This window comes from Pecten maximus, chromosome 12 (assembly GCF_902652985.1).
Source record: "Pecten maximus chromosome 12, xPecMax1.1, whole genome shotgun sequence".
In the NCBI taxonomy this organism is placed as follows: Eukaryota; Metazoa; Mollusca; class Bivalvia; order Pectinida; family Pectinidae; genus Pecten; species Pecten maximus.
The window spans coordinates 32,823,751-32,843,068 of record NC_047026.1 but is presented as its reverse complement, the minus strand read 5'-3'; the positions used below and the strand labels follow the sequence as shown (position 1 = coordinate 32,843,068).

The 19,318-nt window shown below is 39.1% G+C and overlaps 1 protein-coding gene across 4 annotated transcripts in view; it reads left to right on the top strand.

Annotated features, from left to right (window-relative positions):
• The window catches only part of LOC117339056 (carbohydrate sulfotransferase 15-like), a 42,709-nt gene extending 37,673 nt beyond the window's left edge, over positions 1-5,036 (top strand). For all 4 annotated transcript variants that reach the window (XM_033900423.1, XM_033900422.1, XM_033900424.1 and 1 more), the window contains exons 7-8: positions 1,224-1,371; positions 2,008-5,036. In XM_033900423.1, the coding sequence (XP_033756314.1) occupies positions 1,224-1,371; positions 2,008-2,654 (795 nt within the window). In that variant the 3' untranslated portion in view covers positions 2,655-5,036. The remainder of the gene's footprint in view (positions 1-1,223; positions 1,372-2,007) is intronic.
• Positions 5,037-19,318: the final 14,282 nt, after the last annotated feature.

The window sequence follows — 19,318 nt, the reverse complement described above, 5'->3', positions numbered from 1 at the left end:
TCGTGTACACCAGGATTGTGGCTCTCCACTCCGCGGTAAGTACCAACAATGTCGTGTACACCAGGATTGTGACTCTCCATTCCGCGGTAAGTACCAACAATGTCGTGTACACCAGGATTGTGACTCTCCACTCCGCGGTAAGTACCAACAATGTCGTGTACACCAGGATTGTGACTCTCCACTCCGCGGTAAGTACCAACAATGTCGTGTACACCAGGATTGTGACTCTCCACTCCGCGGTAAGTACCAACAATGTCGTGTACACCAGGATTGTGACTCTCCATTCCGCGGTAAGTACCAACAATGTCGTGTACACCAGGATTGTGACTCTCCATTCCGCGGTAAGTACCAACAATGTCGTGTACACCAGGATTGTGGCTCTCCATTCCGCGGTAAGTACCAACAATGTCGTGTACACCAGGATTGTGGCGCTCCATTCCGCGGTAAGTACCAACAATGTCGTGTACACCAGGATTGTGGCGCTCCATTCCGCGGTAAGTACCAACAATGTCGTGTACACCAGGATTGTGACTCTCCACTCCGCGGTAAGTACCAACAATGTCGTGTACACCAGGATTGTGACTCTCCATTCCGCGGTAAGTACCAACAATGCCGTGTACACCAGGATTGTGGCTCCCCACTCCGCGGTAAGTAATGTACCACGGGTCTGTGGCGCTTCAGTTCACGGTAAGTAATGTAGTTCGGGTCTGTGGCGCTTCAGTTCACGGTAAGTAATGCACCACGTGTCTGTGGCGCCCCAATCCGCGATAATTACTTTGCAACGTGTCTTTGGCGCCCCAATCCACAGTATATACTGTGCCACGTGTCTGTGGCGCCTGAATCCGCAGTGATTAGTGTGTCACTTGTCTGAGGCCCTCGAGTCCGTGATAACTATGCCATTCCATCTACGTTATACCGAGAAAATGATCATAATCTTTAAATATTTTTATATTCGTGAAGAAAACCGACGACTTTTAATTGAATGCTAGACATATCCACTTATTAATCACATACAGTTTGCATATGGATGAAAAAAAACATGGTAATGTACCAAATCATAAATTTGACAAGACAAACTTTTAAAAAATTCATATCTATTGAAATGGGATAACTTCTTTGACAGGCTTGTATATATAGTTGCCCGAGTGGAATGAAGGGAGGCTACTCTATTAGATCAATTTAGAGACAGATTTTAATTTCCACTATTTTTACTTAACACATAGACGAGGCTGAGAGTTGGACTTTACATCATATACCTCCGTGACTGGCTGAAAGTATTCCCTCGGGAACAGCTTCTCATATTACGGCTTGAGGACTATTCCAGAGACCTGGCCGGCGTCATAAAGAAGGTCTTCAGCTTCCTCAAGTTACGTAAGTGGATACTGAGCTACTACACTATAATATAATAACCTTTATTTACCGAGAATGGAGATGTTCTCTTTCTACAAAGGTTTGACAGTAAACTTTTATATTAAAAAGACTTTAATATTATACGCATTTCCCCAGTACGGCAATGTTTTGTGATGAGTCAACAACTTCCTTGTCTTTTTTATCTTAATTCTTTTCCATATAAAAGCATTATTGCATTCAGGGAAAGAAATCTGATGAAAGGAACCTTCATAAAATTCTGTAATTTATCCGGTGAAAATGTAAAGTTTAGGAATTTCCTTCCTTAGGTTAATTGCTTTAAACATATATTTGCAAATATAAAAATGGGATCAGACACAAGTTTAAAACTTATAATCTGTCTTCTCCCATAAAACATAAATTATCAAATAAATATACATATGACCACTGATTTTTAAGAAACAATGATAATGAAAAAATCAAAAGTAGCTGTACCGCATGTCTGTACATAAAATGTATGTTCATATGCTCTTGTGTTATACATCAGGTTGTATAATTGAAATTCAATTAATTATTTTGGATGTTCAGTATTCCTGAGGTTTAACAAAAAATACATCTATTATGGCAACACGTCCCAAAAATGATTTGTTTCCACTTCAGGTAAGCTGAATGAAACCGAATTTAACCATGTTATCCATGTTCCGATTGCAAATGAAAGAAAGAATAAAGATAAGCAGGTTGGACAGATGATGGAAAAAACTAAGGAGCTATTAAGGGAGTTTTATGAACCGTACAACCGGGAACTAGCCGACCTTCTTGGTGACGACAGGTTTCTCTGGTCATCTACAGTAGAATCTGACGAGGATGAGGACGACGAAGAGTATGATGATAATATGGACGATGAAAAGTCAGAAGCGCCAGTGAAAACTACTGGTATTAGTACTTCGCCTGATGACAACGATCTGTCACGTGGTAGCACGGATCCGTCACATGATGAGACTGGACCGTCACGTGATGACGAAGCTCCGTCACGTGATGGCACTGGACCACCACGTGATGAGAAACAACACCTGGCTACAGACAAGGTAACTAGTGACGATAAACAGAACACTTATAACATTGAGGGAAAACGTTCGACAAAAGAGGGGGAGGAGATGGAAGAGGAGGAGGAGGAGGGGGTCGATTCACCAAAAGAGAGAGATGACAATGAAGATACGACGGATGACAGAGTGACATACAAACGTGTTAAGTTCGCCATTAAAAAGGCGAAATTAAAGTCGGATTATTATTACTCAGGTTACAACTGATTTAAAAATCAAAGAACATAGCATGCTGTGATAAGACTTTAGGTGGACCAAGGGATGTGTGTATGTCTCTTTGATACAATATAAACTACCCGTGTTAACATGTGTGAACGGAAATTGGACCAATATCATGTCTTCCATAATATTTTTGCCGAGATTGATTTCGAAATGTTGCTTTATAGTGTATGATGAATATCCATGGCTGGAGACAAAATATTTTCCTCAGCTGGAGATGAAATGTTTTCCTCAGCTGAAGATAAAATGTTTTCCTCAGATGCAGATATAATGTTTTCCTCAGCTGAAGATAAAACGTTTCGCTTAGCTGAAGATAAAATGTGTTCCTCAGCTGGAGATGAAATGCTTTTCTTCAAATGCTACTTTATTTTTTGAGGAATTTTCATAGAAAAAAAAAGGGAAACATGTGTTTTGAAACCGGGAACAATGTACAGCACATCAATTAAAGTACTTCCCAACATATGAATGCTTTGTTGTACTGGGCACTGTGTAATGCTATGCTTTGTAACATATATTCTTAACTGAGCCTGGTATGTACAATGATAACAGATCATTATACTTTGTTGATTTCTTGTCGACACATTCATTACCTTAGGTTCACAACATAAAACTATCAGCTTCAAATAACTATATTTATATAAAAAAACTATTGAAGTATTTTTTATAAGATTTTTGCTATAAGGTTTGGCGTTATCAACATTATTGCTCTAATGTGACATGTTTCCAGGGTAAAATATTTGTATTTGTCTGTTCCTGATCACACCACTACATTTGTAGATCATTTGAATCCTGTTCCATGACTTAAATGCAATTTGAAACTAAATTCTTACACTGTTTTGTCCTTATTTTGCTCAATATTCGCCGAGTACGGAATGACATTTACATCTCATAATATACTCACATTAGTGATTAGGGTTTAAGTGATATTTGTGTATAAATTAGTTTTGTTTTTGTGAATATATATTTTTAGGTCATTCCTGTCCAATTCCTTCTTGAACGATATGTTATAATTACTGGCGTGTGTTTTTCTCGCATATAAATATGCGTTTTTCGAAGTTTTCGCTCCTTAGAAAATCACAAATTATTCATTTATTATTTACTATTTATTGCTAGAATTTGTAACAATCCAAGAGATATCACTTCTTACAAGACCTGAAAATCCAGACTTCTTGCCAGTCTTGATGTATACCAGACAAACCGGTCTATATTTATTGCTATTCACACTAGTATGTCTGGCTAATGTGGTAACAGAAGGTGGATCAGGAATTAAGATTAAGACAGAATTGTTTTCTGTTGTTTCATTGAAAAAATAAACAAATATTTAGATTATGGACGATTACTTAGTGACTGAGGTCAAAATCAAGACATTGACCTTTAGAATATATGGCCTTATGATACAGTACAAAGATCAAATACATGGCCTTATGATACAGTATAAAGATAGATTACATGGCCTTATGATACAGTATAAAGATAAAATACATGACCTTATGATACAATATAAAGTGGAGCTCATTTTATTACAACTTACTGACATCACTTTTTTATACGTTTTTACAATTATACATTGTATTGTACATACTGAATAATGTATGTTCTGATTTTGTTGTATTCTCTCTTTAGAAGCATCCCCTAATGCCAGAAGCACGCAGCATTGTTTCACTGTTGATATTGTAATGAATGTTTAAGAATCTCAGATCGTTTTGTCTTTGGGTAGCTATGTTACTGTATCTAGACGCCACATCATGTGGATCCGTTTTAGGTCCCATGGTAACCACCTCACGTTGATCCGTTCTAGTTTCCATGGTGACCACATTAGTTTGGTTCGCTCTAGTTCCCAGTATGACCACCTCGCGTGAATCTGTTCTAGATCCCAGTATCAGTTCCCATGATAGACACCTCACGTGGATCCGTTCTAGATCCCAATATAACCACCTCATGTAACTCTGGTTTTGTTCCCAGTGTAACCCACCTCACGTGAATACGTTCTAATCCCCATGGTAACCACCTCACGTGGATCCGTTCTAGTATCCACAGGTACCCTTCCACGTGGTTTCGTTTTAGTAATCACTTTAATGTATTTTGTATACAGATGTAAATCGATGTTGTGTTGATATTCTTTAAAGTTGAAAGACCTTTGTACAGTTTCATATTTTGTTCCGAAAACTTGTTTCGTTATTTAATTTAATAAATCACGAAAAGATGTAAATCGTCAGGTGGTCGTCTTAGCAACCCAGTACACATTATACGACCGGTAATTATACCTAGGGGTGCTAGTCATTTAAATTACACAAAATAAATTGTATAATAACCTTGTTGCACTAAATGTTTATGTGTCACACACAAACAATAAAAGATAATAATTCCTCACATGTCGAGTCTTGTTTTAACTGGACAAAAACCTTAAAGTAATACACGTTACATCTGGTAAGTGTTGTGAAGAAATACTCATTACAGCCAACAATGTATTGGTTTTCTATTACATCAGAACCTATATTGATGTGTACTGATAATACAGGGTATATCAATAACAGGAACAAGGTTGAACAATATCACGTTTTCGTCTGGTTTTGTCAGGTATACTAGTATATGGGAGATAACTCTGGTGTTCTTGGATACATATGGGAGATCAGATAAACAATCGTCACACATCCTTTAGATATATTTTGGATATCAGAACTATCTAATGGTAAGAACTTAATTAAATAGAGCTCAACATAAATTTATTTTCTGATATACAAACCACAAATGTCAATGATAAGGCGTGATTACAGAGTTGAAAGTTCATCACAGATAAAAATACCGAAGTTGTAGTTTTTCTGCTGATGAATTCCTGCAACAAGATATGCAGTATAGCACTCAGGAAAGTTGAATTGTTTCTTAAATGTGTTTAAATTGGAAACACTTTATTAAAGAAAGATTTGATCATTTGATCTAACCTTTTAGACAGGAAAGAAACTAACCCTTCCAAATCATGTTAATCAGCTTAACAATTCCTGCCATATCCTTTTGGATTTGTAGCTTACAACACCTAATCAAGCCTTGTTTTTAGACTGGATGACATTGACAGATGCGACTAGATAAGAGCCTATATGATCATACAATTTGTATTCGGTATATAAAGACTGACTTTTAGTCCCGTGTGATTTTTTAAATGATACTCAGTAACTCACTTACAGTGTTGGGTATAATTATCAAAAAATGATCAAACAGAAATGTGATGGCAAACAATCAACGGGAATACAACAGACACCTGCCTATAAACCTGTCGACCAACAGATAAGAATGTTCGAGCATGAGACGTCTTCAATTTTAGATATTTTTTGATACTAATAAAAACCAACTGTATGATTTTGTTATCAATGCATCACCATGCAATATCTATCACGTCATCGTGACAATTTTGTGAACGCTGATTGGAATGGATACAGCCCTTCCCGCCAACGAGGTCACATTATGACAGTCTAAGAATAAATCTGAGAAACTCTGCATGGATTATGTCGACTAATGAGAACAGGCAAGTCTGTGGATGGAGATTTAAACCACTGCCGATAAACATCATCAGAGATCAAAAGAAAGCATATCCGTGGGTAAATAATCCCGAAAAAAAATCCTAGCACCAAATATTAACGGTAGAAACGGCAATGGGAACGCACAACAAACCAAACAATTTGGTGTGGATGTAGTGATCTGAGAATGTAGGATAGTTGCTTGGGCTCTTTCACTGTATCATATGTTGTTATATTTTTGTTATGTTTCCTTTCAGTTCTCTACGGTTCCTTTTTTCTTATATATACTTAGCAAAGTACTAAACCAATCTAAGATGGTACATAATAACTTTCTATAAGATGGTACATAATAACTTTCTATAAGATGGTACATAATAACTTTCTATAAGACGGTACATAATAACTTTCTATAAGATGGTACATAATAACTTTCTATAAGATGGTACATAATAACTTTCTATAAGACGGTACATAATAACTTTCTATAAGACGGTACATAATAACTTTCTATAAGACGGTACATAATAACTTTCTATAAGACGGTACATAATAACTTTCTATAAGACGGTACATAATAACTTTCTATAAGACGGTACATAATAACTTTCTATAAGACGGTACATAATAACTTTCTATAAGACGGTACATAATAACTTTCTATAAGATGGTACATAATAACTTTCTATAAGACGGTACATAATAACTTTCTATAAGATGGTACATAATAACTTTCTATAAGATGGTACATAATAACTTTCTATAAGACGGTACATAATAACTTTCTATAAGATGGTACATAATAACTTTCTATAAGACGGTACATAATAACTTTCTATAAGACGGTACATAATAGCTTTCTATAAGACGGTACATAATAACTTTCTATAAGATGGTACATAATAACTTTCTATAAGACGGTACATAATAACTTTCTATAAGACGGTACATAATAACTTTCTATAAGATGGTACATAATAACTTTCTATAAGACGGTACATAATAACTTTCTATAAGATGGTACATAATAACTTTCTATAAGACGGTACATAATAACTTTCTATAAGATGGTACATAATAACTTTCTATAAGACGGTACATAATAACTTTCTATAAGACGGTACATAATAACTTTCTATAAGATGGTACATAATAACTTTCTATAAGACGGTACATAATAACTTTCTATAAGACGGTACATAATAGCTTTCTATAAGACGGTACATAATAACTTTCTATAAGACGGTACATAATAACTTTCTATAAGACGGTACATAATAACTTTCTATAAGATGGTACATAATAACTTTCTATAAGATGGTACATAATAACTTTCTATAAGACGGTACATAATAACTTTCTATAAGACGGTACATAATAACTTTCTATAAGACGGTACATAATAACTTTCTATAAGACGGTACATAATAACTTTCTATAAGACGGTACATAATAACTTTCTATAAGATGGTACATAATAACTTTCTATAAGATGGTACATAATAACTTTCTATAAGACGGTACATAATAACTTTCTATAAGATGGTACATAATAACTTTCTATAAGATGGTACATAATAACTTTCTATAAGATGGTACATAATAACTTTCTATAAGTTCACATTTCCTAACTCTTCTTACATTTACCAACACCAGAACACTTTTAGAAAATACATCATTGTACTTGAACTTGAAAATAAAGAACAAGATTCTAACAGTTGGAATGTCAATACTAACAATGATACACAAATCATATGCAATGTCTGCACATCAATAGTGTGTTCCATTTAGCGGAACGTTCCGGTTGTTCCGGAACGAATCAGACGTTCCGCTAAATGGAACACGACGTTCCGCTGGAACGAACCGGTTCGTCGGGAACGTCTCATTTGAGGGTACCAAGTTGGATCAAATATGGCCGCCAGTGATAGATTTACGATTACAATTTACACAAAATGCGTTATATATGTATGCATGATGTGTTAACCTGTACTTCAGCTGTTCCGTATCCTTTTAGCGATCCCAACTGCGAGAATTGTAATTGCTTTTGAAAGAATTACGACTTGACTCTTCAGGTTATATCCGGTAAATTTTGTTTTTCGGCAACAAGCACAACAAAAGATGACAACAGGTGAAAAAAAAAAAAATGATCAAAATGTATAGTACTTTCAGTGCGCTTCGTGTCAAATTGATCACAAGTGTCTAAAAGTCTTGGCTTATTAATACTTTTTACGTCTCGACATGTTTGACGATGCTACTGTTTATATCAGAAACTTCCAATCACATTTTTGGAGCAGTGATGTTCAACACCTACGTAAACGTTTATGTATAAAGTTTTTGTAACCACCGTTGGAACGATCATTAGCCAAACCATTTCTTTTTACTCTGGGGCATTTAGGAATGACTTGTTAGTAAATTACATGATGATATTGTATATTGAAATATAAAACCAGATATTTGAAGAAAGAGAGTGAGTCTTTGGATTTGGCCAGTCTTTAAAAAAAACAATATTAGACCGTTTACAACAGAATGTATTTACTGTCATTTTCCTCCTTAACGATTTTGCTGATAGCCAAATGATTCAAGAAAAGTCTGTCGAAACACTTGAAGTTAATTAAACTGGAAATGGCTCATTATTTGGTCTTGAACCTATCTTAATTTCAAAAAATGATCTTTAAATATTTTTACCAAATTAAGGGCTACACACATAACAGATTTGCTAGTCGACAGAAATGCTGACGAACAAATAAAATAAACAGTTTCAGTTCAATAATTATCACCGTTCCTATATTTTTTTTTCAAATTATCAACCAGGAACTCGCCATTTTGTAGTCACTAAAATGGACATTTCGCCCTCAATCGATATGAACAGATTTTGTCCATAAAAATCACTTGTTCTTGCCTATTTTTTTTTAAAAAGATAAACAATAAGAAGAACATTGGGAAATTGCGTATAACCGTTTTTTTATACCACATTTTTTCCTCGCGAGGAAGAAATTAGTGAAGATTTACAGCTGATATGTTAATGGATATATTATGTTATTTTGATGCAGTCTGGAATCGTTTTAAAGGTAGAATATGCATTGTATAAGAGATAAGTCAGTTAAATATGTTTTCGATTCATCGACGTTGTTATGCTTTACAAGGAAAACATGTTTGTTTTATGTGATATGACATGTAGACACGACATAGCGGAAAGTAACGGAACACTGACATACACACCAACAATATGTCCTTGTTACGTTAGTTTGTAATTTCAACATTATGAACCCCGAGGGGTTATGCTGTAAATATTATGGCATCATGTATATTGAATTAATTGTTTCCATGCCCATTTGTGTTGAATAGTAAAAAAATACTCCACGTAACAGTGTCTGTCAAGATTGTCAATGACTGGTGTCTGTCATCTTACGTGACTTGTCCTGTCAAAAACTGGGTAAAAAAGCATTCTTTAGATTCAGGTGATTGTCCGGGTAAAAATGGCCTAGACCAAATAATGAGCCATATGTTAATAGATACATCGAAGTTTAATGTGACAAGAATTTTTAATTAATTGTGTCAATCGAATGCACCTGCAGGAGTTATTGCTCTTGTGAACTTTCAACCCACAATGTTTTGAATTGACTGAAACGGCACAGGAGGACGAGGACGTATGTACTGTAGCCTATTTTGCGGTATTGTGCCGCGTAAGTAGATTTAAATGACAATTTTAAACTAGTATACTCTATCAAGTTCAAAAGTGAAATTAGATGGCATCGTAAAAGGTAGATTGTGTGTTAGTTACCAGTTGGCCAGACGATGAACTCCTTCAACAATTCCATTATGGCGATGATGACTCGGGCCTTAGTCCTGGCGATACTACATGTACTGACAGTGACATCGAAACGGTCTGCTATCTCTCTGTGTGAATCTTTATTGGCTAAGTACCATATGGTTACCAAAACTTGCTTTTCAATAGATATGGGCTTACGGCCCTGCTCATGATAGACAGGCACTTTACCAGTGCCATGAATAAGATCTATTAAGATTTCAAAACAACTCCTGGTCATTCTGAAATGTGAATGTAACTCATGTTCTTCATAATATTTGACAATAGTCTCTACATAAAAAGGAATTCGGGTACGTTCGTTTCTTTTTGTACAAACCGCCGCTACTGTTTCTACAGTATCGTCTTCGTCCTCGTTGAAAAACGACAAAAACGTATAGGACGCTGACGCAATCATGGTCAAGTCCGGCATGTTGGATTTCGCGTGCACAGAACGTGATTGGAACGTCATGTACCATTTAGCGAACCCGTTCCAAGTTGGCACAACCGGAACGTTCCACTAAATGTAACATGCTGCAAGTGTTAAGTAGAAAAAAAATAACAAACTGCTCTTTGTCAGAAAAAAAACTTGTCAATTCTAAATATATTTTTTTTATTTAAAGGGGCACATTGAAATCATTCATCATTGAATCTATTCAATTCCGATTTTCAGATCATTTCTAGAATGTCCTTGAATCTTTTGCGGAGATGTCAAAACTGTTTGGCAACTTCTGTAAGAAGCACGCTTTCTTTAATCGGTAAAAAATCATATTCATTGAAAAGTGGCCTTGCTTACATTGAAAGTGATGATTGATATGTTGTGAGCCTGGTTTTAGAAGGAGGTACTCAAGGATGTTCTTTTTAAGTCCTATTTCTCTCTGACTATATAGGAACGTGTACCCAAGGACTGGTCTCATTTGATTAGTTTATGGACGAAATTGGTAAAAGAGCAGTGCTCCAATATTTGCATAAAGGTTTAACACCTAAGGATGTCAATAATGATATGGTAGAAACACTAGGGCAAAGATGCCTCTTCATGAATATGATACAGTGAAAATGTGGGTGGCGGAATTTAAGCGCGGCCGACAGAGCCTTGAGGATGACCCCCGTCCTGGAAGGCCTGTCAATGTTGCAGCCCTAGAAATAAAATTCATGATATTATTATTACTGACAGACGAGTCACAGAAAGATATATAGCCAGTAAATCCAGACACAAAATCTGTTTAAAATAATTTTTAGTCAGAAAAAGCTAACCTGCATATTTGTATTTTGCCTTATTCTTCTCGTTTTTGAACAATCACATTCTGTTTCTCTGAACAACTTCTAGTCAGGTTAAATCTAATCTGTACTACGATCTGGATACATGTATATGTGGAATCGATTTGGGTTCTATACAAATTGGCCATATCATGAAGCATACTTACATTTGCGCTTTATCCAAAGTTAATATCTAAGCTCTGTTAGTTGTTATTGTTAAGTTTATTTGTTATAACGTACTACATACCGGTGGTAGTACCAGTGAGAGAAGGTTGTCCACACTTTATTGTTTTTATATACATTTTTGTTGATATTGCGTATAAGTAGTACTTGTCTTGAAATTGGTGATGAAATTCACTGTCATAAAAATCTTCTCATTCTGACACTGTTTAAATCAAAATCATGGGTAGAAAGTAAATTAAAAAGTGACATTTTTGAAAGTTTATATTATATTCTAGGTAATATGTTGTTCGTTTTATATTCAGTTTTATCAAGCTTCGTCCTTAGCTTGAATTGCTTTATTTCTTACGGCACTGTTGTGTGTAATATAATATCACCGCTGACTTTGTCCAAGGAGAATCCGTGATGACAGCAGGTAGGATCCCTCCTCCTACTGCTGTTTTGCCGTGTGAGGTCGACGTCACTGATATTTTTCAAGATTGCTTGTCTATATTAAACACAAATAAAAATATGAAACCTTTTGAATATTACTTTTTTGACTATTGATAATGATATCACATTCTGAAAACTGAAAAAAATGTCGTAGTTTATAAAAGACATTGTGTAGTTGTTAGATATATATCTTGATGGTATGACGTTGTTTGTACTTCTCGAATAAACTTCTCTTTGTCTGGAGATCTCTTCTTACATGTTTACCCGATCTATTTTAAAATTAGTATGCTTTATCATCATGATAATATGTTCTTGTGTCCCTACTTGTTATTTTGATTTTACCATTTTTTTGCAAACATTATTGCCATTTTTGTTTATATTAATATCTGATTTTTCTCAGAGATCTGCATTTTTCAACCTATCTCTTTGAAAATTTGTAGACTTTACAATCATAATTAGTTGTACTCTTTACAATGTTGTATAGGATGGGGGTCCCCTTGGACCGGAGAAAGAGGGTCTAACAGGAGGAGAATCACAAAACAAATCCTTCTTCTTCTGGACGAATGACAGGATCTGGTCCAAATTTGGTTAATTCAAACCATAGTTTGAAGATGCAGCAAAAAGATAGACAAATAATTGTAACACAACTTAAAATATTTTGCCTTTATTACTGAATTATATAGGTAAGTGATACAGGCCTATTGTGCCTCTTGTTTTAAAAATACTCCAAGATGAATAAATTGACACATGTAATTCCATGAATGATATGAAATAAACAATGTATATATCATATCTTTTTATTAAAACTTCTGTCATTATTTGCAATCCATGTCTAAAGTTGTATCAACCACGGTAGCTACATGTATATCATACATCATGCAGACTCGTTCAGACATCGTGCAGACTCGTTCAGACATCGTGCTGACTCGTTAAGACATCAGACTCGTTCAAACATCAGACTCGTTCAGACATCGTGCAGACTCGTTCAGACCTCATGCAGACTCGTTCAGACATCATGCAGACTCGTTCAGACACCAGGCAGACTCGTTCAGACATCATGCAGACTCGTTCAGTCATCATGCAGACTCGTTTAGACATCAGACTCGTTCAGATATCAGACTCGTTCAGACATCATGCAGACTCGTTCAGACATCAGACTCGTTCAGACATCAGACTCGTTCAGACACAATGCAGACTCGTTCAGACATCATGCAAACTCGTTCAGACATCATGCAGACTCGTTCAGACATCATGTAGACTCGTTCAGACATCATGCAGACTCGTTCAGACATCGTGCAGACTCGTTCAGACATCGTGCTGACTCGTTCAGACATCAGACTCGTTCAGACATCAAACTCGTTCAGACATCGTGCAGACTCGTTCAGACATCAGACTCGTTCAGACATCATGCAAACTCGTTTAGACATCATGCAGACTCGTTCAGACATCATGCAGACTCGTTCAGACATCATGCAGACTCGTTCAGACATCATGCAGACTTGTTCAGACATCAGACTCGTTCAGACACCAGGCAAACTCGTTCAGACATCATGTAGACTCGTTCAGACATCATGCAGACTCGTTCAGTCATCATGCAGACTCGTTTAGACATAAGACTCGTTCAGATATCAGACTCGTTCAGACATCATGCAGACTCGTTCAGACATCAGACTCGTTCAGACATCGGACTCGTTCAGACATCAGACTCGTTCAGACATCAGACTCGTTCAGACATCAGACTCGTTCAGACATCAGACTCGTTCAGACACAATGCAGACTCGTTCAGACATCAGACTCGTTCAGACATCATGCAAACTCGTTCAGACATCATGCAGACTCGTTCAGACATCATGTAGACTCGTTCAGACATCATGCAGACTCGTTCAGACATCAGACTCGTTCAGACACCAGGCAAACTCGTTCAGACATCATGTAGACTCGTTCAGACATCATGCAGACTCGTTCAGTCATCATGCAGACTCGTTTAGACATCAGACTCGTTCAGATATCAGACTCGTTCAGACATCATGCAGACTCGTTCAGACATCAGACTCGTTCAGACATCGGACTCGTTCAGACATCAGACTCGTTCAGACATCAGACTCGTTCAGACACAATGCAGACTCGTTCAGACATCATGTAGACTCGTTCAGACAACATGCAGACTCGTTCAGTCATCATGCAGACTCGTTTAGACATTAGATTCGTTCAGATATCAGACTCGTTCAGACATCATGCAGACTCGTTCAGACATCAGACTCGTTCAGACACCATGCAGACTCGTTCAGACATCAGACTCGTTCAAACATCGGACTTGTTCAGACATCAGACTCGTTCAGACATCAGACTCGTTCAGACACCAGGCAAACTCGTTCAGACATCATGTAGACTCGTTCAGACATCATGCAGACTCGTTCAGTCATCATGCAGACTCGTTTAGACATCAGACTCGTTCAGATATCAGACTCGTTCAGACATCATGTAGATTCGTTCAGACATCAGACTCGTTCAGACATCAGACTCGTTCAGACACCATGCAGACTCGTTCAGACATCAGACTCGTTCAGACATCAGACTCGTTAAGACATCAGACTCGTTCAGACATCAAACTCGTTCAGACATCATGTAGACGCGTTCAGACATCAAACTCGTTCAGACATCATGTAGACTCGTTCAGACATCAGACTCGTCCAGACATCAGACTCGTTCAGACATCATGTCGACTCGTTCGGACATCAGACTCGTTCAGACATCGTTCAGACTCGTTCAGACATCATGCAGACTCGTTCAGACATCAGACTCGTTCAGACATCGGACTCGTTCAGACATCAGACTCGTTCAGACATCAGACTCGTTCAGACACAATGCAGACTCGTTCAGACATCAGACTCGTTCAGACATCATGCAAACTCGTTCAGACATCATGCAGACTCGTTCAGACATCATGCAGACTCGTTCAGACATCAGACTCGTTCAGACACCAGGCAAACTCGTTCAGACATCATGTCGACTCGTTCAGACATCAGACTCGTTCAGACACCATGCAGACTCGTTCAGACATCAGACTCGTTCAGACATCGGACTCGTTCAGACATCATGTAGACTCGTTCAGACATCAGACTCGTTCAGACATCATGTCGACTCGTTCAGACATCAAACTCGTTCAGACATCATGCAGACTCCTTCAGACATCATACTCGTTCAGACGTCAGGCTCGTTCAAACACCGTGCAGACTCGTTCAGACATCAGACTCGTTCAGATATCAAACTCGTTCAGACATCAGACTCGTTCAGACATCATGCAAACTCGTTCAGACATCATGCAGACTCGTTCAGACATCATGTAGACTCGTTCAGACATCATGCAGACTCGTTCAGTCATCATGCAGACTCGTTTAGACATCAGACTCGTTCAGACATCAGACTCGTTCAGACATCAGACTCGTTCAGACATCATGCAGACTCGTTCAGACATCAGACTCGTTCAGACACCAGGCAAACTCGTTCAGACATCATGTCGACTCGTTCAGACATCAGACTCGTTCAGACACCATGCAGACTCGTTCAGACATCAGACTCGTTCAGACATCGGACTCGTTCAGACATCATGTAGACTCGTTCAGACATCAGACTCGTTCAGACATCATGTCGACTCGTTCAGACATCAAACTCGTTCAGACATCATGCAGACTCCTTCAGACATCATACTCGTTCAGACGTCAGGCTCGTTCAGACACCATGCAGACTCGTTCAGACATCAGACTCGTTCAGATATCAAACTCGTTCAGACATCATGTAGACTCGTTCAGACATCATGTAGACTCGTTCAGACATCATGTAGACTCGTTCAGACATCAGACTCGTTCAGACATCTAACTCGTTCAGACATCAGACTCGTTCAGACATCAAACTCGTTCAGACATCGTGCAGACTCGTTCAGACATCAGACTCGTTCAGACACCAGACTCGTTCAGACATCATGCAGACTCGTTCAGACATCGTGCAGACTCGTTCAGACATCGTTCTGACTAGTTCAGACACCATGCAGACTCGTTCAGACACCATGCAGACTCGTTCAGACATCATGCAGACTCGTTCAGACACCATGCAGACTCGTTCAGACATCATGCAGACTCGTTCAGACATCAGACTCGTTCAGACATCGTTCAGACTCGTTCAGACATCATGCAGACTCGTTCAGACATCATGCAGACTCGTTCAAACATCATGCACACTCGTTCAGACATCAGACTCGTTCAGGCACCATGCAGACTCGTTCAGACATCAGACTCGTTCAGACATCATGCAGACTCGTTCAGCCATCATGCAGACTCGTTCAGACATCATGCAGACTCGTTCAGACATCAGACTCGTTCAGACATCGGACTCGTTCAGACATCAGACTCGTTCAGACATCAGACTCGTTCAGACACAATGCAGACTCGTTCAGACATCATACAAACTCGTTCAGACATCATGCAGTCTCGTTCAGACATCATGTAGACTCGTTCAGACATCATGCAGACTCGTTCAGTCATCATGCAGACTCGTTTAGACATCAGACTCGTTCAGATATCAGACTCGTTCAGCCATCATGCAAAGTCGTTCAGACATCAGACTCGTTCAGACACCATGCAGACTCGTTCAGACATCAGACTCGTTCAGACATCGGACTCGTTCAGACATCAGACTCGTTCAGACATCAGACTCGTTCAGACATCATGCACTCGTTCAGACATCATGCAGACTCGTTCAGACAACAGTCTCGTTCAGACACCATGCAGACTCGTTCAGACATCATGTAGACTCGTTCAGACAACATGCAGACTCGTTCAGTCATCATGCAGACTCGTTTAGACATCAGACTCGTTCAGATATCAGACTCGTTCAGACATCATGCAGACTCGTTCAGACATCAGACTCGTTCAGACACCATGCAGACTCGTTCAGACATCAGACTCGTTCAAACATCGGACTCGTTCAGACATCAGACTCGTTCAGACATCAGACTCGTTCAGACATCATGTAGATTCGTTCAGACATCAGACTCGTTCAGACACCTTGCAGACTCGTTCTGACATCAGACTCTTTCAGACATCAGACTCGTTCAGACATCAAAATCGTTCAGACATCATGCAGACTCGTTCGTTCAGACATCAGACTCGTTCAGACATCAGACTCGTTCAGACATCATGCAGACTCGTTCAGACATCAGACTCGTTCAGACATCAGACTCGTTCAGACATCATGTAGACTCGTTCAGACATCAGACTCGTTCAGACATCGTTCAGACTCGTTCAGACATCAAACTCGTTCAGACATCATGCAGACTCGTTCAGACATCAGACTCGTTCAGACATCAGACTCGTTCAGACATCATGCAGACTCGTTCAGACATCAGACTCGTTCAGATATCAGACTCGTTCAATCAGATCTCAAGACTCCGTTCAGACATCATGGACTCGTTCAGAATCAGACTCGTTCAGACACAGAAACTCGTTTCAGATTATCCTGTCAGACTCGTTCAGACATCAGACTCGTTCAGACATCAGACTCGTTCAAACATCGGACTTGTTCAGACATCACACTCGTTCAGACATCAGACTCGTTCAGACATCATGTAGACTCGTTCAGACATCAGACTCGTTCAGACATCAGACTCGTTCAGACACCATGCAGACTCGTTCAGACATCAGACTCGTTCAGACGTCAGGCTCGTTCAGACATCATGCAGACTCGTTCAGACATCAGACTCGTTCAGACATCAGACTCGTTCAGACATCAGACTCGTTCAGACATCATGTAGACTCGTTCAGACATCAGACTCGTTCAGACATCATGTTCAGACTCGTTCAGACATCAGACTCGTTCAGACATCATGCAACTCGTTCAGACATCATCGTTCAGACTCAGCTCGTTCAGACACATGCAGACTCGTTCAGACATCAGACTCGTTTAGAACATCAGACCGTTCGTTCAGACGTCAACATCATCGTTCAGACATCTGCAAACTCGTTCAGACATCACTGTCAGACTCATGGATCGTTCATGACATCAGTTTCAGACTCGTCTTCAGACATCACGTCAGTGACTCGTTCAGACATCATGCGACTCGTTCAGACATCAAGACTCGTTCAGACATCAGACTCGTTCAGAACATCAGACTCGTTCAGGACTCAGACTCGTTCAGACGTCGAGACTCGTTCAGACCATGCAGAACTCGTTCAGACATCAGACTCGTTCAGATATCAACTCGTTCAGACATCAGACTCGTTCAGACACACCTCAAAATGCAGACTCGTCGATCAGAATCTCAAATCAGACTCGTTCAGACATAACTCGTTCAGAATCGATCGTTCAGACATTTCCATGTCATTGACACTCGTTCAGACAAATTCAGACAGACTCGTCCAGACATCATGTCGACTCGTTCAGACTATCAGACTCGTTCGCTCACTCGTTCAGACATCAGACTCGTTCAGACAGACTCGTTCAGACATCATGCAGACTCGTTCAGACATCATGCAGACTCGTTCAGACATCATGCAGACTCGTTCAGACATCAGACTCGTTCAGACACCATGCAGACTCGTTCAGACATCATGTAGACTCGTTCAGACAACATGCAGACTCGTTCAGTCATCATGCAGACTCGTTTAGACATTAGATTCGTTCAGATATCAGACTCGTTCAGACATCATGCAGACTCGTTCAGACATCAGACTCGTTCAGACACCATGCAGACTCGTTCAGACATCAGACTCGTTCAAACATCGGACTTGTTCAGACATCACACTCGTTCAGACATCAGACTCGTTCAGACATCATGTAGATTCGTTCAGACATCAGACTCGTTCAGACACCATGCAGACTCGTTCAGACATCATGTAGACTCGTTCAGACAACATGCAGACTCGTTCAGTCATCATGCAGACTCGTTTAGACATTAGATTCGTTCAGATATCAGACTCGTTCAGACATCATGCAGACTCGTTCAGACATCAGACTCGTTCAGACACCATGCAGACTCGTTCAGACATCAGACTCGTTCAAACATCGGACTTGTTCAGACATCACACTCGTTCAGACATCAGACTCGTTCAGACATCATGTAGATTCGTTCAGACATCAGACTCGTTCAGACATCAGACTCGTTCAGACATCACGCAGACTCGTTCAGACATCATGCAGACTCGTTCAGACATCATGCAGACTCGTTCAGACATCAGACTCGTTCAGATCATACCAACTCGTTCAGAACTTCAACGACTCGTCAAATCATGTAGACTCGTTCAACATCATGTCAGACTCGTTCAGATCATCATGGCAGACTCGTTTTAGACATCAGACTCGTTCAGATATCAGACTCGTTGCATTCAGCAAGCAGTCGTTCAGACATCAGACTCGTTCAGACCATCAGACTCGTTCAGACATCAGACTCGTTCAGACATGACTCGTTCAGACATCAACTCGTT